The 18,792-nt window shown below is 44.8% G+C and overlaps 5 protein-coding genes across 7 annotated transcripts; 1 reads left to right on the top strand and 4 right to left on the bottom strand.

Annotated features, from left to right (window-relative positions):
• Positions 1-500: 500 nt before the first annotated feature.
• On the bottom strand, positions 501-2,874 carry tko (technical knockout). Its single transcript, XM_002057355.4, has 2 exons — positions 2,633-2,874; positions 501-976 (listed from the first exon to the last, which is right to left on the bottom strand). Exons 1-2 carry the CDS (start codon positions 2,682-2,684, stop codon positions 603-605), a joined length of 426 nt encoding a protein of 141 aa, XP_002057391.1. The 5' UTR covers positions 2,685-2,874; the 3' UTR covers positions 501-602.
• Positions 2,875-3,006: 132 nt separating this feature from the next.
• On the bottom strand, positions 3,007-4,367 carry Taf8 (TBP-associated factor 8). The gene is made up of 4 exons (XM_032439951.2): positions 4,136-4,367; positions 3,643-4,077; positions 3,440-3,568; positions 3,007-3,378 (listed from the first exon to the last, which is right to left on the bottom strand). The coding sequence occupies exons 1-4, from the start codon at positions 4,284-4,286 to the stop codon at positions 3,095-3,097; spliced, it is 999 nt and encodes a 332-aa protein (XP_032295842.1). The 5' UTR covers positions 4,287-4,367; the 3' UTR covers positions 3,007-3,094.
• A 340-nt stretch (positions 4,368-4,707) lies between these two features.
• Positions 4,708-10,926, top strand: Mvb12 (multivesicular body subunit 12-like Mvb12). Of its 2 annotated transcripts, none has more exons than XM_002057353.4 (6): positions 4,708-4,890; positions 7,551-7,881; positions 8,718-8,876; positions 8,933-9,269; positions 9,516-9,761; positions 9,827-10,926. In XM_002057353.4, exons 2-6 carry the CDS (start codon positions 7,664-7,666, stop codon positions 9,944-9,946), a joined length of 1,080 nt encoding a protein of 359 aa, XP_002057389.1. In that variant the 5' UTR covers positions 4,708-4,890; positions 7,551-7,663; the 3' UTR covers positions 9,947-10,926. The 2 variants fall into 2 exon arrangements, with proteins under 2 accessions (XP_002057389.1, XP_015025421.1); XM_015169935.3 differs by having other exon boundaries at positions 7,548-7,881.
• A 416-nt stretch (positions 10,927-11,342) lies between these two features.
• On the bottom strand, positions 11,343-14,613 carry RhoGAP16F (Rho GTPase activating protein at 16F). The gene is made up of 5 exons (XM_032440292.2): positions 14,187-14,613; positions 12,304-13,781; positions 12,116-12,221; positions 11,834-12,016; positions 11,343-11,568 (listed from the first exon to the last, which is right to left on the bottom strand). Exons 2-5 carry the CDS (start codon positions 13,496-13,498, stop codon positions 11,475-11,477), a joined length of 1,578 nt encoding a protein of 525 aa, XP_032296183.1. The 5' UTR covers positions 13,499-13,781; positions 14,187-14,613; the 3' UTR covers positions 11,343-11,474.
• A 1,582-nt stretch (positions 14,614-16,195) lies between these two features.
• On the bottom strand, positions 16,196-18,472 carry LOC6633876 (uncharacterized). 2 transcript variants are annotated; one of them, XM_032440290.2, is made up of 2 exons: positions 17,836-18,472; positions 16,196-17,778 (listed from the first exon to the last, which is right to left on the bottom strand). In XM_032440290.2, exons 1-2 carry the CDS (start codon positions 18,382-18,384, stop codon positions 16,357-16,359), a joined length of 1,971 nt encoding a protein of 656 aa, XP_032296181.1. In that variant the 5' UTR covers positions 18,385-18,472; the 3' UTR covers positions 16,196-16,356. The 2 variants fall into 2 exon arrangements, with proteins under 2 accessions (XP_032296181.1, XP_002057387.1); XM_002057351.4 differs by having other exon boundaries at positions 17,833-18,470.
• Between the last annotated feature and the right edge of the window lie 320 nt (positions 18,473-18,792).

Here is an 18,792-nt window from a genome sequence, read left to right as displayed (position 1 = left end):
GCAAAGGCGTGGCGAGGCTCTGCGTACTGTGAAAATGTGGCGTGGCCTGTCGACGCCCATTTCGCTTAACGATTATTTGGCATAAAATTTGTGCAAGCAAATTCTGTTAAAAAGTAAAGACGGGCCGTTTCTTCAAAAAGGGATTTGCCTGCTAAAGCGTAAAAATGCCGTTAAAATCATATTTCGAGTGGGCAACAAATGTGCAGTGTTGCGATATCAGCTATATTCTGGCCAAATTCTGGCCAATTTCAGCTGTCTTCAGTCGTCCAATTCATGCTCTGGCTATTTTTTAGCTATTTTCCAATGGGATTTAGCTCCTTTTTCGGCAGCGTCGTTGGCAACACTGGCCAATTGTTTGGCTCGCAATTTGGCCTGTTGACTTAAGATTACGGCAAGACAAGTTGGGATGAGGCGAGGCCAGAGCTCACTTGTTGTGTGTTGGCTACTTACACTAATCCCGCTGAGCTGCATAATTTTCCATTAAAAAAATCATAATAATATATGCTGCACAAGAATAGCAGAGTACTCAAAGATTTGGCTTGTTTTCTTTTCTTATTTTTTTTTTGTTTTTTTATGGAAGAGAATTACATGGTAGTTGGTTGTCATTGGCCCTTCTTGATAACGTGCGCCAGATCGTAGACACCGCGCACCGCCTTCAGCTTGACGCCGGGCACATCCTGCAGTCGTCCGACGCGACACAGTACAATATTATGCTCCTGCAGATTATGTCCAATGCCGGGTATATAGGCGACCATCTCCTTGCCGGTGGATAAGCGCACCAGCGCGCATTTACGATTCGCCGAGTTTGGTTTCTTTGGCTTCTTGATCAGTGTCTTGAGCACAACGCCCTTGGCAAACGGTTTACCATCCAGCGGCTGACGTGGCGGACGCTTCTTTATATGCGGCCCAGTGCGATGCATTTGATTCAACGATGCCATGCCGCGCAATGCGGCACACAAATAATTGCTCTGCAGCGCTGCAATGTAATCAAGATGAGAGAGAGAAACAGCTGAGAACAAGTTATAAACGCAGTGTTTCTGTAAGGCTTCCAATTTCCGATTGCCAACGTCTAGTTGTCTCCTCTTGACTTGTCCGGAATTGCAAGAGTGCGTTAAGTGTACACATACAATGCAAGTGGACACAACTGTACCAATTAAATATGTGTACATATATTGGTATATAAATTGTATATGGTAGCTGCTGCCGCATGTGTGAGCGCAGCCGCAGCGAGCGGCTAAAAACATTTGACACAAACGAGAGAACGGACACAACATGACAAAAGGGTCAGAAACAGTTGGCCAGTTCCAAATGCCCAAGCAACAATGGCCATTCGCCTTTTGTTGTGGCTAATCTCTGTGAAAATCGCAAAATAATTGTTATGCTGCGCACATCCATATATCCATCCATATCCATCCATATATCATCCATATATAAGGTTATTTTCACAAATAATTGCAGCCAAATGACGCGGCTGTGGGTCAGCGGCAACTGCAGTTCTCAAGCCTTTTAAGCATTGAGAACCTTTAGCCATGCACGGGGGTTGACTGTCTGATGCTCAGATTTCTGTTCAGCTGGACTCCCGACTGGACTCGACTGTACTGCAGCCAAAATCGCAAACGACAACAATTTTTAATTAAATGCCACACACACACACACACACGTACACACAGGTAATAATTACCATAACGCTGGACAATCGCTTACAATGGGAGCAGGCGCACAGCAAGAACTATGCCAATCACAGCTCCGTGCATTGTCTGCCGCGATCCGAACGCACCTGTGTGTGTGTGTGTGTCCTTTTCTCATAATTTTTTTTTCTTGTGTTGTTTTTTCCTTATTGTGTGCATGTCATGCAAATTCCTATTGTTGAGGGTGGGCCTCATGTTATGCGGATTTTGTTGTGAATTTTAATTAAAACAAGCAGAAAAACGAATGCGTTTTTTGCTAGGCCAAAAATTGAATGGACTTCAGATCGCATTGGCAGACTTTGCTGAAGTTATCTCGAAGAACAGAAGGCAAGTTTGTCCAACCTATGTATTGAATAGATTTGGTTAGTAAATGTTGCACATAATGAAAATGATAAGTTTTTCATTGACAAACCCTTTTTTCGCTCGCCCGTTCCAATGACAAATATCCAAGATGGACAGATGGACTATATATATATATATATATTCTCAATACACACTTTGTAGGCTCCGTGAACAGTTTTGAGGACACATTAAAACACACAAACAGGAAACACACATGAGAAAATGCTTATAAAAATATTCACAGACTAGACACACGATAAGGGGCTGGGCAGGGGGAAGGGGGGTACGACGACAACTAGAGAACTGGCAGACGGGCGACAGGCTCGCAAGCCGGCCACGCGCCCATGTAAAAGAGTTGAGATCGCAGGCAAACAACAGACAATACAAATCATTGTGTGCACACAATGGAACGCAGGATCCTTGGATAAACACAAAATGCGCACAGTCACCAATTGGAAATGGATGTGCGCAAGCGGCTACCGGCTGCCTCACATGGTTGGCAATTAGGCGCGTGGGCGCGTATGTATATAGAACACGGGACTCGAAGTTGAATAAATAGCCGCAACGCAATGTTTTAAATAGGGATTTTTGTTAAAACTTACCTTGTGCCGTCAATTGTTTCGTAACGTTGAATGTTTGGCGCAGGAAATTCATGTTGAGCACGTTTAGCGCTAATATGTATAATTTATGTACAGCAGCCGCTTGTAAGCAACGAAAACAACAACAATTTGTTGGCTTTTTAATTTAGTAAACACTTTTAAAAAGCAATTTTATTAATTCAACTTGGTAAAATGTAAAATGCACTGTAACGTTGCTGCGGCCTGGTAAACAGCTGATTGTTGCCGCAGCGTTGCCACCTAACATCATTTTATGCAATAGCACGAGCTATCGATAAGTAAAATGTACTTTTATATCGAAACAGCTGTTTGTTGCCGCAGCGCTGCCATCGCACACCATTTTAAGCAAAAGCACGAACTATCGATAAGAAGAAAAGAGTTTGTTTATCCAATATTTTTTTTTTAAAAAACTATACACAATTACAATGCATCTATTTATAATTATAACTAAGCACTACTTTTGGTTATCTCTAGAGTTGAGGGCGTCGGTGTCGTGGGTGAAGCCGAGTGTATACTTCGTGAGGGCACCATGCGTGGTGTAGTGCACTCACTGTGCAGCTTGGAACGCTTTGGCAGTGTAGCGGCACGCAAGTAGGGATTGTCTATATTGGGATTCTCTAAAATAGCTTTATTTGTTGTTGAATTGGGCTTGATCTCCAGCTCGGGCTTCTCCTCCTTGGACTTGTCGCCATCCAGTTCCTCATTCTCACTGTCACCCTCCTCGCCCTCCTCTGCAAATGAAAGTAGAGCCTGTGTTCATTGGAATATCTATTGTGTACAATTTGGACCTACCTTTACTGGGCACATCTTCCGTACGATTGGCCACCAAGTAGTGGTACTCCAGCTCCTCGAAGTCAAATACCTGATCTGTGGGATTCAAGGCAGCTGCATACGCCGGAAAGGCGGGCTTACAGGCGATTACTGTTGCATTCAGAAAAAGAAGTCGAAACATTTGAATAAAGAACCAAGAACCATTAATCGCAGCGCTTACTTACACGGAAACATGTTGTCCTCGGTGGGAAAGAGATTGTTTGTTTCTGTTGTTTTGCACAGAAATTTGGTCAGCGCCTTCTCAACGTCACGCTTCTGACTGGCTGCCTTTTCCCTTATTGCCTCGTATTCGGTTACGGGCTGCTTGTGCGTGGGCGTTCGAATATAGGCATGAGGATCGGGCATAGCTGGCAAATAGCTGGGCACGTAATGCGGATGGGACGCCTTGCTGCCCGCCTGCAGCAGACTCAACTGACGCTGTTGGGTTTGTTGTGATGGCAGCGGTATCGGCACATGACTGACACGGCGCACATACGGCTCCAGGCTGCTTATGTTGATGCCCATGTTGATGAGCGCCAAGCTAACGTCGCCCACGGTGGGCATGGTGCGGCCGCCTAGCTCGCAGTAGTTGTGCGCCGAATTGCCAATCTCAACGATCACTGCAAATGGAATATTTTAATACACACATTGGTGTATAATAAAATAATTCACACTTACGCGCCTGCATCATTTGGGTCAGCGTCTCAAGGCATTGATTGCTGGCCAGGGCGGCGCCTTTGTCCAGCAGCAGCTGGGAGACAGCCTTGTTCAGCAGACGCCGATATGCATCAATGTTGGGTATGGCAATCGCTTCCATGGCCTTTTCCATCTGGTTTAAATTTGTTTGCTTAAGATCCGCGTATAAAGCATCTGGTTAAAGTGAGTTTGTTGATTTTGTATCGATTTTTGCATACAAATCGCTGATTAATTAGAATATCGATATACTCAATGCGGGCGTACAAATATCGTTTAGGGTGGTCAAGTCGCAGCCGGGCATTATTTTACTTTATTATATATGGTAAACTAGAGCCGCGATATGTTTTAAAAGAAAGCAAACTAAACATTTTATGCGCTAAAGAAATTGAATGAAAATAAAAATACTTCGTGAGCTTTTGAACAAAAAGTTCTTTTAGTTCAATAGATCGTACAGCATTGAACAAGTTCGTTCTTATGGACTTAGTAAAATGTTCTTTATCGAACCAGAGCAAAGTGCAGAGATTTGAATACGGCCACACTGGCATTAGTTGATTTTAATTAACCACAGCTGACGGAGTGTGCGGGCGGCGGGCGCTAAACAATCGCAGTGTATTTTTTTTGTTATTTGTTTTATGTCTACGAAAAAAAGTGCAATTGTGTATTAAAAATAGCAACAAGGCTAACAATAAATGTACAATTAAATGCAATTCATATACCTGAAGCAAACAGTGCAAAAGGTACGTAACCAATGAGCAACACAAATTCATTTATTAATTGGTATTGGTGCTGCTGGCGACCGCAGCCGCTGCCGCTGCAACTGCTGCTGTTACGGTTGTTGTTGTCAGCGCAGCAGCGCAAAGCTTTGTCTGCATTCACTCAAAATTCAATCTTATAAGAATGAACTGCTGCAGCAGCAGTGAATGCTAATTATGTGCAGCTATCTATGTATGCTGTGTGTGTATATGTGTATGTATGTGTGCAGCGGCATACTGATGCTGCCGCCAACAATGCCGACTGCTGCTGTCGCTGTCGCTGCTGCTGCTACTGTCGCTGCTGCCTTTCATTTTCAATTAGTTGCCCTGCAATTTACGCTTCAAATTTGATTTGTGTGCGCAAGAAACAACACTAAAAACTCTCAACTATATAAAACGTTTCTATTTTTGTGTTATTCAAATTGCGAAATGCGCCCGAAAAATTCTTGTTTTCACTCAAAACTCGTAATTTTTATTTAGTGCCTGTGCGTGTGCGTGTGTGTGTGTGTGTGTGTGTACGCTGAAGTGGAAGCAAGCGCGGGTGAACGGGTAAGCTTATGTATGTATGTACATAAGTGCGAGCGAGTGTTAGTTAACGGCTGCTGTTTTTGCTCTCTGTCTGTCTGCTTGTCTTACACCACGCTTTTGGCCCTTGTCACGTACTGCAGTTTATTGTTCTTTGTCTTGCACTTGCCCCCACCCGGCCCCCGCCATGGCCGTCCATCTACTTAAACCTTACTCATATTTGGTGGTTTCTTCATTGCGCTGTCCAGCTGCGACCTTTTAAGATTGTGCTGCGTTGCATTCGCATTTAGCTTGTTACTGTAAACCAGTGCTGCCAAATGCACCGGATATCTCGTCAAGTCTGGCTAGAAATAGCGGCAATTGGAATTTTGGCTTTCTTGTGGCACAATAAATATAATGCGAAATGATGATGCATATATGTATGTATCTTGGTAAATTATCAATACTTATCTATACGCTGTGCTAGACATTCCTGTTTTACTCATTATCAAAGCCATAAAATACGCATTATATGGCTTTAGAGTCGCAGTTTTGGCAACTGAAAGTCATCTTTGAAAATATAATAAATACATATAGTGTTAAATAGTGCGGTTTATTGGGATATGTTGGGATATATATGTATGTACATTCATTTCAAGTACTGAAAACAGTTAAGTTAATCGTGCTGTTAGCTTTGCTCGACACACACACATATGTAATTGGGTTTTTCTTGCTGGGCAGCACTGGCCGCATACACACAGACAGAATAAACGTAAACAAACATGCATGTGCAAGCTATTCGCATAATTTAATTATGTTTATATAGTACTTGATCAAGTTTCAGCGCTGTTGCTTGCCTAAGCAAATCGCTTCTGCATATTCAATTTGTCAATGATAACACAAACAAAACAGCACACCGAAGCTTAAACACCCTTTAAAGATAATGCCTATAATATAAATTAAATAAGTTAATTGATCGGTTTATAATTAAATATTTACTGCTGAATGAGCATTATTTAGTTGCTGAAAGAAATATGTATCTTAGGTAACTATATAACAAAATCAGGTACAGTTCTTGTAGGTTTCGATAGTTTTGGGGTCAATACACTGCACAACAAATCACGTTCAAATTTGGCGTGCGTGTTTGTCGAGACTTTGACATGAAATCGTATTCCTAAACGTGCTACAAATATGACATCAGCTTCTTTCCGTGAACTCTGTCATAACACTTTTCTGCACTCTTAAGTCATATTTTTTTAGATTTGTTTTAACAATTGAAGCTTCAGTTCTCATATTTGGTTTATTTACATGCACTTTCTACGTTTTATTATTTTTATTTTTGGGGTTTACGCAAATTTTGGCCTATCAAACACAACTAATTTCTTTCAGGGGTCTGCTTGATAGGCAAGTTGGTGCAGCCGCTCCATGTGGTAGGGTATAGCAAGAGTGCGCTAGCTGGGCGTGCACGGTCAGAAGATACCCTGGACCAAGTGACGGAAGTTATGCAAAAGGTTTAATATGCTTTCTCAACAAGTTTGCTGTTGAGAAAAACAAATTCTTCACATCGATATTTATCGATAGTAAGAAAATAGATATTATCGATTAACGATAAGCTCGATATATGTATATGTATACAAAATGCACGGCTTAATATCGATTGGATCGTTTCTCGATCGAGATGAGATAATGCCAGCTGCCTGTTACAAACGCTTGCCCAGCAACATGATACCCTCTCTTAACCATTTGCAGGGTATAAAAATGTGCGCACTTGAGCCCGATGGCGCATTTGTTTGTTTTTGTTCTGCTAAGTGCAAAAGAGAAACTTTTGGCGTTAACAATAAAAATAACAATTCGTTTGCCTTTAGATTTGTTTTTGTATTTATTGGTTTATTATGATAGCCAGAAAGTGGCCACAGAGTGCAGCGCCGCTCGATTATGAATCAGAGCTGGGGAAATGCCCATTCAGAAAATATTGAACGCGCTGCCTTATTGGAAATGTCATTGAAAGTGGCTTTAGCGAAGTCGGCAACGAGGCGTATGAGTAATGTGTCAACAACTTGAGACTCCAAATAAATATATATATACATACATAACTAACATATTTGTGCCTATGCTCACGTGTCTTTGTTCTATTCAAGCAGCTCGAAGCGAACGCAAGCAGCGCATCCGGCAGCCGGCGATAAGCACGACTTTCTCTCCCACACACACACACACACACACACACACACAGCTGGCCAATAGTCGCCGCCTGGACATGAACAAGGCCGGCAAGCACATCCAGAGCGGCAGCACGGCTCTGGCCGTCAACACGGCTCTGCCGCCCAACGGCCTGCTCGGCCCGGCCGCAGCGCAGACGGCGGCGTCAACAAACGGCTCGGCGACCAGCCCCATGAATGTGTTCAATTCGATCAGGAACTTTCTGCCAGACAATCGTCCAATTACCTCACTGCACATTGTCGAGGACTTTGATCGGTAAGTGGAATCATTTTCTCTCTCTCTCTCTCTCTCTCTTTGTCTAGACTGTCCTGCCATAGACTATAACCATAAAGTATATATATATATATATAATTTGCTGGATGCCTAGCAAAGTTTCTCTGTCTTCCAATTCGCTTTGCCAGCTTATAATTCTCAAGTGGTTTTGGCTCTCGACTGAGTACAAGGCACATTGCTTGCGCTTCTCAATAAGTTAAGGCAACAATCGAGAGAAGCTGAGTGCAAAAATTATAATGCTAGATAGATCAAATTTGATGCGTGGGCTTTCATTGCACTCTAACTACGTTTTTTTTTCAGTCGGCAGTTGTAGTTGTACGAACTTTCGATCTAACCTAACTAATTCCCGAGTCGTTCACTTTATTGCCTTAAATAGTCTAGAGAACTAGCTGAACTAGTTCAATGAACTGGCCGCTCGAGCGATTCCCCTTATGCTAATTGAACTAGTTCTGTGACCTCTTCCAAACGCGAGCCATTTACTTCAGTCTTAAGACCTAGCTGAACTAGTTCAATGAACTGCTCTGTCTCGCTCTAAGATGAGCTTTTACACAGATTGTCTAAGGGTCGCTTGAGCAATTAGCATTTATGCTAATTGAACTAGTTCCGTGAACTTTGCCACTCTCAAATTCAATTCGTTGCCTTAAACTGTCTTAAGAACTAGCTGAACTAGTTCACTGAACTGCTCTGTCTTGTCCATAGATTGTCTAAGGGTCGCTTGAGCAATTTGCACTTATGCTAATTGAACTAGTTCCGTGACCTCTTATAAATGAGCCATTAATCAAGCCTCAATTATATGCAATTACATTTTATATTTATAGCTGCCCAAAGAACTTTAATGCCATACATCGGACATATGATCAGGATGCAGATGCGGATCTTTGGCGTGAAAATAACATACTCTTTGGACGACAAACCACACGCTATTTGTGCCTATCCAAATCCGAGGGCCTGCCCGAATACGTTGTGGAGACGCTCAAGTAAGTGTGCCCAATAAAATATGTACACAAAACTGAACCTAAGCAATTACCTGCAGAGTCATTGCCGAGAAGGTGCCACCGCCCAAGGAATTCTCGCTGCTCTCTCGCACCGCGGACACCGATCAGAAGGCGTGGCGCAAACGTCAGATCGCCTACAAGCTGTCGAAGCGCGGCACTGTTGTCCAGGCCGTTACCGACATAATACTCTGCTCCAAGCTTAAGATAGCGCCCGATGGCTTTAAGCTTGCCGGCGATATCAATGGTGTCCTAATCTGTTATAAAACGGGCGCCATTCCGGTGCGCCTGCCTCCGCCCGTGCCAGGCAACGGCTGTGAAGTGGAGCTGGCACTGAATCGTCTCAATTTGCATGGCCAGCGCAACTCACGTGGACCGGTGAGTCCGTATATAGCGATTCCTATAGATGTCTTGACAGTAGCTCCTTCGTCCTTCGTCTTGTCAGTAATATATATTGTGTTAGGATATAACTAAGAATTGTTGAGAGGGCAAAGAGCTGCCGTTTTGTAGAAGAAGTGAAGGACTGCTCTTTACTATACAGGAATTGTAATAGGGCTTTGTTTTGTGAACGAAATGGAGGATAGCCTCATCCAGTTTGTTAATACGAATCCCTTTTGTTGGCAGCTGCCGCAGGTGCCTGCGACGACGGAACATCATGACTATGAGGAGATACAGGCGCACTATCAAATCAATTCGCCACAGCGGCCAGCGCCGCCGCGTCCGGCGTCGACAACAGGAGCAGCAACTGGAACTGAAACAGCTGGCCGTGCTGGCCACTTCGGCATCGGCACGCTGGGCACCTACACCGAACTGGAGGGCGTGCCATTTGCCATGCATGCAATGCTGCAGCGCAGCCAGCTAATGACTGAAGTGAGTCCTGTTTTCTAGTTGTATGCATATGATGAAAATAATGAAATGTATTTCTTTAACAACAGTTGCCTACACTGCCCGAAATCTCATCGTTGCTGAAAACACTCGACTATGACTTTCAGCTGGAGCGTCAGATTTTGTGCACCATGAAATCGTCGGCCTCCAAGAATCCCTTCTTCAAATAGGGCATTGGCAAATGAAAATGAAATTGATTCAACTGTTCAAATTGGCATACAACAAATGTACTTACGTGTATGTGAATGAATAACAAAATGAATGGCACTCACAATTTGTATATTCAGTTTCCATTTGCATTCAGTTCCAATTCAATGCAATATGATAATAATTATATTATAATTTCTAAAAAGACCTCAGACCCATATGTGTGTATCGATTCCTGTGCCTTTAATATATGTATCTAATTTCGTGTATGTATATTTATCATATATGCATTCAGTTGTTTATTCTGAGTCATGTAAGCATACATACATTAACATAAACCAGTATATATATATATATATGTATACATCACAAACACACACACACACATATATATATATATATATATTAGACCCAACATTGTGATCGTGTAACGAATGTTTGTCATTATTATTATTATTTTTTAAATTGAATACCAGAAATCAATAGATTATATATATATATATATATATGCATCTGTGTACACACAATACAATACCATGTACAACCCTCTGATAAAACAAATATTTATATATACACACACACATATATATATATATATATATGAACAAGAATATTTATTAATTACTTAGTCTAATGTTAAGGCTGAACAGTCAAAATGAAAGCCAGCAAATGTATTGCTAAACAAGCAAGCATACACACATTATATAGATATATATATATATATGTGCATAATATATAGAAATACATATACATATACCATACATATTTGGCTAAGCACTGTATTGTATGGTACTTAGTTCTAGAGACATGTAGACTGTACGAAAAAAAAAAAAAAAAAAAAAAAGGGTAAACAAATCATAGGCTCTTACCTAAAATCTGCACTTGAAGCACACCCTTTAATGCACACTCGCAAATCGTATAATGAATGTTATGCAGCTGTTCGAAATAAACAAAAATTTATATCTAAATATACATAATTATATATACATATATAGCAACTGTATTTCATGATATTTCTTTAAAACCAGGCACTGTGCATCGCCATCTCTCTCTCTCTCTCTCTCTCTCTCTCTCTCTCTCTCTCTCGTGACTCGCTCGCTATATAAAACATTTGTTCTTAAGCCAATTTTATATGTAAAGAAAAATGAATCGCAAATTTAACAAAGCTATCAAAATTGTCCATTAAAAACTTATCGATAATTTGAATATCCTTGTGTAGAATTATCGATAGCTAAGTTAAGGATGGCCATCTCTAGCGTCTATTGTGATTAACTGTTATCGCTAGCATGTTATCGATAAGCATAGGCCACAGACTAACTTCGTCAACAGCGTCGGATTTTGATATCCTAGCACATCGAGAATGTATATTAGATGAACGTTAATCTCAGAACATCTTTCCAAACAAAAATGATTATCAAATATCAGAATATTTATGCATAAGTGTATTCATAGGTAGTATGTACAGTATATAAAATCGTTAATGCAATATGTACAATAATCCTAATACGTATAGCGTATCGGGTCACGTTAAGCTCTTGTGTCATCGCGTTATCAGAATAAGTTATGAAATAGTAAATCCGGTTGGGAAAGCGTCTTCTTCAAGTTGCGCACACTCAGACGCTTCAGTCGACGATCGGCCGTGCATCTGTGTGAAGATGATGTGGGAGCAGTACGGATTGGATACGGTTGGGATTTGATTTCATTGGGGAATTTTTGGTATTGTTCGAAGTGAATAATTAGCAAACAAGTTCGAGACAACTTTATACATATCGGAAGCATCTTAGAGCCGGGAAACAACGATCTTTACGAGCCAACACCAATGATACCAGCACCACAGGTACAAAAGCTTCTTTTTTTTTTTTTTGCGTGATTGAAGGGGGGTGGGGGTGGGGGGCGCTCGCTCCACTTACTCGAATATGCGACCCTGGTACTCGATCATGAGCCTCACACAATCGGCCAGGGTTTCGCCCTCGCGCAGCAGCTCCTGTATGTCATTCATGTGCACACCCTGGGCAACAGTGTGAAATATCGATGGTGTTATCGATATCGATAAAGTTTCGGCGCTAATCTGTTGCAACGGTACCTTGGTGAGTCTACACGAGAGAGACAGAGAGAGTGAAAGAGAGTGATCTAAGTATTACAGAATTAGGCCACATGCCTGGAGCTCACATGGACTATATAGCTAAACTCACCGATTGAAGTGGCCAAACAGATAATCCATGGTGTCGCGGTTAATCTCTGGCAGCGAGCGTATCAGTCTCTTGAGTGTGTCCAGCTTCTGGTTTTGCTCGGTGAGTACTGTAATTCGTAAGGATGGGGCAGAGGGTGGGTGGCGGGTTGGATTAGAGATCGATGTGAAGTGGGAGCTGTTGCGACTTACGCCATTGATTGGACGGGCCAATGAAGGTTTTGGCCTCGTTAACGCTGATCAGCGGGCTCTTAATCTCGCGCAGAAATAGCTTGAGCACGCCGGTTAGTGTGTGTATATCGACGCCGGGTCGACGCAGTGCATCATAGTCGTTGGCATCGATGTTGAAGCGCAGCGTTTGGATTTTATTGTAATCGCCGCACTGGCGATATATGCCCTCCACCGGCTGCGAGGAGCGTCGATACTTTTGCTCGATCAGATCACAGCAATCGATGACAATGCGCGGCACAGTCCGGTGCTGTTCGTGCTTGAGGACCAGCTCCAGTTCCGTGTCGAAGCAGGGCTCGTCAAAGAAGATGCGCTGCTCGCGCAACGTCTCAACGCTGGGACGGCTCTTCCACCAGTTGGCCAAGTTCATCCAGGCGACCAATCTGGAGGGGCGTACGGGCGTGATGCCACCGCCACCGCCCCCGCCCCCGCCAACGCCATGACGTTTGCCAGCTCCGGCGGTAAAGGCGGCGACAGGTTGACGCTTCTCCTGCACAAGTTCAGCCAGCTGGCGGCTCAGGTCGGCCAGCTTCTGCTCCAGCTCCTGACTGTAGCTGACCTGCGCCTGCAGATCCTGCTCCAGCGTATGCATGCGCTGCTTTAGATTGTGCCAGCGCCTGCCGCACACCGTGCAGCACTCCCGGCTGCCGTTGCGATCCCGCACCTGCGCCGGACTGCCCGCCGATGCGGCATTCGACGAGCACATGTCCAGGCTGCCATTGGATACCAGCAATGCTGTCGACGATTCGTCCAGCAGCAGCCGCGTCAAATCTCTGCTGCTGCTGCTCTTCAGCAGCGTCAATTTGTTTGGCTTGGTGCGCAGCTCGCGCAACAGCACCACCGCCTCCGGGCGGCCAGCGCCGCTGCCGGCGGCCGCAATGCCAGCCTGATCTAGCGCCTGGCTGGAGCCGGCGCTGCTCTCCAGACGCAGCAGCGCTGTCGTCGCCGCCGCCGCCGCCGCCGTTGAGCTGTGCGAGCGCGCATAATGCGCACTCGAGGAGGTTGTTGTTGTCGAACGATCGCGAAAACAGTTCATCAGTCGCTTGGGCGGGTGTGGCTGCCGACGCTCATGGGCCACGTAGCCAGCTGCGCCAATGATTATGTGCGCCGAGTCCGGCGTGCCAGGCGTCACTGGCCCATTGCTGGCACCAGCCTGCATTGCACTGCGCTGTCTTATCCGATTCGACTTCGACTTCGACTGCGACTGCGACTTCGAGTTCGAGTTCGACTCGAGGCTCAGCTTATCGAATGCACTCTTCTTCTTGTTGTTGTTGTTGTTGTGCGTGCATGTGCGTGCATGTGTAACAGCGCCTGCGCATGCTCTCGCCCCGTCCGCCGTCGCCGCCTCTTGCACTCCTTCCGCAGCTTTGACTTTGCCTTTGCTGCAAGCGCGTCGATGACGTCAGCGTAGCGAACGACTTATCGTTGCGCCGTGGTGCGAGCTATGCGGAAAATGTCAGCCATATAAATAAGTATATACAATATGCTTATAAAGTACTTCATTGTAGTTTCCAGCTGCTACAGTCATGCCTGGTTATATGTGCCCAGCGATTTGTTTGCTCTCTTTTGCAACGGTTGCTGTTTCTTATTTTGATAAATTAATTTCTTTCAAAAAACAAATCAAACAATTACCAGATGTTTAAACTTGACAAAACTACTCTTAACAGATTGTAAATTTAACAAAAAAAAAAAAAACTCATATCTCACCCATACTAAAGAAATGTTTTACGAACTCAGAGTTTGTATTGTTCGAGTTGTTTGAAAAAAACACACACTATTTTGTGAATAGTTTTCGAGTGGTTCAACCCAGGCAGGCATCACTGTAAGCCCTATAAGCAAATGCCTACCTCTGCTGCTTCAGTCAAGGGCTTATTTCCGGCAGCCTGTGCACCACTGTGCTCTCTTCTTGTTGTTGTAGTTGTTCCTTTTTTTTTTTTTGTATTGTGGCTTGTTCCGTTAACCGCAAGCTGCGCTGTCCTTACACTCGTTCTCGCTCGCTCGCTGGCTCTCTTCCACCACTCTAACTGTTGCGCTCTCTCTTTTTCGAGCAGATGCCGTTCGTCCGTTGCGAGAAAACGATGCGAAACTATGACGCAGTGGGATCGGTCATGATTTCAATTCACATGCAGCTCGAATTTCCGATTTCCTCACGCTCTCGCCCCGAATCGAACTATTGAAATTCTTAGTGCTGTGTGGCCTCTTATCGGCAACGGTTGGTTCGCTTCGCTCGCCCGCCAGGCGCAACCGGCTGTCCGATAAGATAAAAGCGCACCAAAACAAATGCTGAAATAAATCCCATACAACGCGACTGGACGGGGTATCGAGTACGAGTACGAGTACGAGTACGTGTGGGCAGTCCCAACAAATTGGCGATAATGCGCTAAACAGTTGACCGACGATCGCCTCTCGCTGGCATTCGCCCCATCCCCTTTTCCCCTACCTCCAACGACTAAACCGTATCCATTTTCAGCCATATCTATGTTTACACTGGCAGCTAACCAAAACAATCAGCACAGCTCTAATCGGGTATGCTCGACTAGCAGATGCCCTGTCGTTACAACTAGTCCCGCTTTCTTTTTCGGTTTCTTCTGAATTTTGTCATCGATTTATATCGATTACATGAAAATAGTACAAGCTATCGATAACATTCGTACACACGCGCTCGACTAGATCGATTCGGCTGTTGAAGCTGAGCAAGAATATATATCCTTCCGTCCGTTACACACATTTCCACAAGTCCAAAATACCCGTTTAAGCCATTTTCAATGGGTACATGGAGCTAGTCTGAGCAATGAGCTTCTTTTTTTTTTTTGGGTTAATAGGCCGACTTATCACTCGGTCATATCTTCTAAAGTGTGCTAATCAAATTGATAAGCAGAAGCCTTTTGCTCGCCCTTTAATCTCTTGCAACACATAAGCCCATCCTATCTGAACATCTTGGTTTTGGTTTGCTCTATTTATGTATATACAAGACATGTGTGAATTCTTTTGATCTATTAATTATTTACTCATGTTATATTTTATTTATATATTTTTTCCTTGTGTCCAGGCTAACGATATGGCCAGCGTTGCCATACAGATAAAGTATTCAACGGCAACGCTCTCAAACGTGTTCCAAGTTACGAATTCGTATTGATTTCACAGAAATATGTGTAGCATACTTTTCACGCCTGAAGATTATATGAAATATCACATTTTTAAAAGCTTTTTCGGCATATTTGGAATACATTTTTTGAGGTTATGATTAATGTATGGGAAATATCCAACTATGGGGGTGGGCAATTTGGACCTATGTCCAAATAGGTTAGGATTGAGGGCACCATTTTAACATAAATTTTGACCAAGAATTATGTTTCCAAATGTAGATGCCAACTTGATCCAGAGACCGGCCTTACCACAAGCAAAAAGAGAGATGAGGTTTGACCGAGTTTTAGAATTGAGAAATTGTAATCATTGTGTTTTGTGTGGATTGCAGACCTACGTCTGACCTGGTTCAACAAATTCATGAAATTTCTAGCCTACGAAGACGTGAATTTATCATTAATTATCAATTGAAATAAAACGGGACCTCATTTGCGAGGTTCTTCCCAGCACAAGCAAGAAATAGGCACTTGAAAGTTGGCTCGGGCCTGAACGGACATTTTTTCTAAACTATTTTCGCTATTTTCTGGATTTTTGCAAAGAACAGTTGCTTGAATTTATTGTTGGAGCATTTCGTTTAGCAATTGCGTCAGTTTAACTGGGGTTTTGTTGATAGATATGTGCAAAAGAGGCGATTGTTTCAATGTTTCATATCGATAGTTAGACAGCTGTATATCGATATATAGGGATCTCGAATAATTTCGGCATGTTGCGCTTAAATAACAAAAAGCGGGCCCAGCTTTAATTTATTGACTGGAACTTTACATCTCTTAGATCAACAATTTATATGTATATATATAATAATTTAAATAAATGTATCCATAATAATACTCATACGACTGATACGACTAGTCCGATTCCTGCTCTTCGGTTGGCTTAGAGACTTTCCGACAGACTGTCCCAGTGCGTCAAGTCGTCTGGAAATGTGCCGGGATTGTTGTCGGTTGGGCTGGGGCTGGGCTGTGCCTTGGGTCTGCCGCGCACAATCGTTCCATGCGACTTCATGTGCCCGCTGAGGCCGGCATATTGGGCAAAGCCCTTGCTGCAGATTTTACAAACATAGCGCTTGTTCGCCGCATGGATCTCCTTGTGCTGGCGCAAATATTTGGCGCTGGTGAAGCACTTGCGGCACACATCGCACTGCTTGTCGCGCACATTGAGATGGCCCTTGATGTGATCGTTCAGCACGGACACCTCGTAGAAGGTCTTGCCGCACAGATGGCACTTGCCCTTGGGTCGCTGCTGGTGCCTGCGCCGATGCCGCACAAAGAACGAGCACGTGGCAAAGCGCTGCCCACAGACATCACAGCAATAGGGCTTCTCGCCCGTATGCTGCCGCCGATGCACATGCAGATCCGTGGTATTGGCGAAGCGCTTGCCGCACTCCGCGCACTCCAGCTGATAGTTCTGTGTGTGCCGTCTCAGATGTATGGTGCAGTTGTCGCTGCGCGCAAAGCCGCGCTGACAGACCGGACAGATGAACGGCAAACGGCCCTTATGCTGGGCACAATGCATCTTGTAGCCATCCACACTGTGCAGCATTTGGTCGCACTCGGTGCAGCGGAACGGCGCCAGATGCGCGTCCAGAAACTGCAGCTGCTGATAGCATTGTATGTTTGGCGTATATGCCGATCCGCCGCGTTCGCACTCCAGGCGACGCAGCTTCTCCTGCGCATAGGTTTTGCGCAAATGCTTGATGTAGCGCTGCAGCTGTGCCGGCTCCAGTTTTTGTGCCTGCGGCAGCTCGCTGCGGCACAGCTGCAGCAGCTGCTGCTTGGCCGCCAAACGTGCATGCCGCAGCCGACAGCTCAGATCCTGCATGTCCCAGATGGGCTGACTGCGTCGATACAGCTCTATGAACTTGATGTTCTGCTCATGCGTCAGCTGTGGCACTGGCAACGCAGCGGCCGCCGCATCATCGGCAGCAGCCCGGTTGCTGCTGCGCCGCTGCCTCACGCTGTTGGCCAGAAAACTCAGGCGTTGGTAATACCAGGCTGCTGGTGTCGCAGACACGGCCACAGCTTCAGGGTCGCCCAACTGCTGCTGGAGGCGGCGCTGCTCCTGTGCATAGGCAGCGCGCAGCTTTTTGGCATAGTCCGCAATCTCCTGGCACTTGAGCTGCAGCTGGTATTGTTCGTTCAGCTGGTGTGCAATTTGGTCGCACAGCTCGCCGCGTCGCTTGTAGTTGCGATACTCCAGCATTGTGTTGTCCCACAGCGGGCGGGCGCTCTCCAGCTGCTCGATGAGCGACAACATGACGGGCTGCTCCTGCAGCCAAAACTCTGGCATATCGGTGGCCTGTGCCAAGAATGAGATTGAGTCGGAGGGCAAACAGAGAATGTATTGACTTACCACTGTGTCCAGCACATCGCTGTCGCTGTCGCTGTCACTGTTGCTGCTGCTGTTGCTGGACGCATCGAATTGCGCTTGCCAGGCAGCATCCAGGTCCAGCTCCGACTCGATTACAGCTGGCTTGCTCTGGCTAGATGTTCGCTGCACTTCCACTTCAACAAGCGTCTCCTGCTTGTGCGCCTCCTGCATGTGCGCCTCCTGCTTGTGCGCCTCCTGCATGTGCGCCTCCTGCATGTGCGCCTCCTGCTTGTGCGCCTCCTCCCTGTGCGCCTCCTGCTTGTGCGCCTCCTCCCTGTGCGCCTCCTGCTTGTGCATCTCCTGTTGGCATTCCAATGTCGTGTCAATTGTGTTGCATACAGTTTTTGTCTCGACGGACTCCTCTTTTGCATCAAGCTTGCGCAGCTCTTCCGAGTGTGCGGCAATCAAATGCTCCTTGAAGCTGCGAAAGACCGTTGTCTGATGCTCGCAGTGGAGGCATTTGAAGGCAAAGATGCGCGCCTCACCCTTGCTCAGCCACACAATGTCGCCACAACGTTCATATTGTGGCGTCATTCTGTTGCATGTGAAAAATCTATTCTTGTTATGGTTTCAAGTGCGAGTTTTTGCTACGGTTAAAATTCGATATTTGCAGCACAAATATATCGATATACATCGCAATGCTGAAAAGTATGCTATGCCCAGCCGCTCTAACTATCGCACTGTGCAACACTGTTTGAGCACTGCTCGCGGCTATTTGCAATACTGTTTGAATTTAAATTTGTGTAACTGACATTGTCCCCAACGATACGATGCTGGCTAATGAAGCAAAACTTAATTATCAATAAAAAATACTATGGCTTAGCAGGTTTAAACGCCAAGTTGTGTTGCCTTTACCCTTTACCTCAAAGCTGCCATATCATGCCAATTAATCATTAACACATAGACAATGTATGTATATGTATGTTGATGTTGGCAGTGATA

Source organism: Drosophila virilis, chromosome X (genome assembly GCF_030788295.1).
Source record: "Drosophila virilis strain 15010-1051.87 chromosome X, Dvir_AGI_RSII-ME, whole genome shotgun sequence".
In the NCBI taxonomy this organism is placed as follows: Eukaryota; Metazoa; Arthropoda; class Insecta; order Diptera; family Drosophilidae; genus Drosophila; species Drosophila virilis.
The sequence above is the reverse complement of the archived record's forward strand: the minus strand, read 5'-3'. Positions and strand labels throughout refer to the sequence as shown.

Coding starts and splice junctions, on each gene's coding strand:
- tko (XM_002057355.4), bottom strand. CDS start 2,684: ATGAATTTCCTGCGCCAAACATTCAACGTTACGAAACAATTGACGGCA. Junction 977..2,632: donor GAAACAATTGACGGCACAAG/GTAAGTTTTAAC, acceptor ATTACATTGCAG/CGCTGCAGAGCAATTATTTG.
- Taf8 (XM_032439951.2), bottom strand. CDS start 4,286: ATGGAAAAGGCCATGGAAGCGATTGCCATACCCAACATTGATGCATAT. Junction 3,569..3,642: donor CGAGGACAACATGTTTCCGT/GTAAGTAAGCGC, acceptor TGAATGCAACAG/TAATCGCCTGTAAGCCCGCC. Junction 3,379..3,439: donor GGAAGATGTGCCCAGTAAAG/GTAGGTCCAAAT, acceptor TTTCATTTGCAG/AGGAGGGCGAGGAGGGTGAC.
- Mvb12 (XM_002057353.4), top strand. CDS start 7,664: ATGAACAAGGCCGGCAAGCACATCCAGAGCGGCAGCACGGCTCTGGCC. Junction 7,882..8,717: donor ATTGTCGAGGACTTTGATCG/GTAAGTGGAATC, acceptor TTATATTTATAG/CTGCCCAAAGAACTTTAATG. Junction 9,270..9,515: donor AGCGCAACTCACGTGGACCG/GTGAGTCCGTAT, acceptor TTTTGTTGGCAG/CTGCCGCAGGTGCCTGCGAC.
- RhoGAP16F (XM_032440292.2), bottom strand. CDS start 13,498: ATGCAGGCTGGTGCCAGCAATGGGCCAGTGACGCCTGGCACGCCGGAC. Junction 12,222..12,303: donor TGGCCCGTCCAATCAATGGC/GTAAGTCGCAAC, acceptor TACGAATTACAG/TACTCACCGAGCAAAACCAG. Junction 11,569..11,833: donor TACCAGGGTCGCATATTCGA/GTAAGTGGAGCG, acceptor ATCTTCACACAG/ATGCACGGCCGATCGTCGAC.
- LOC6633876 (XM_002057351.4), bottom strand. CDS start 18,384: ATGACGCCACAATATGAACGTTGTGGCGACATTGTGTGGCTGAGCAAG. Junction 17,779..17,832: donor GCGATGTGCTGGACACAGTG/GTAAGTCAATAC, acceptor TTCTTGGCACAG/GCCACCGATATGCCAGAGTT.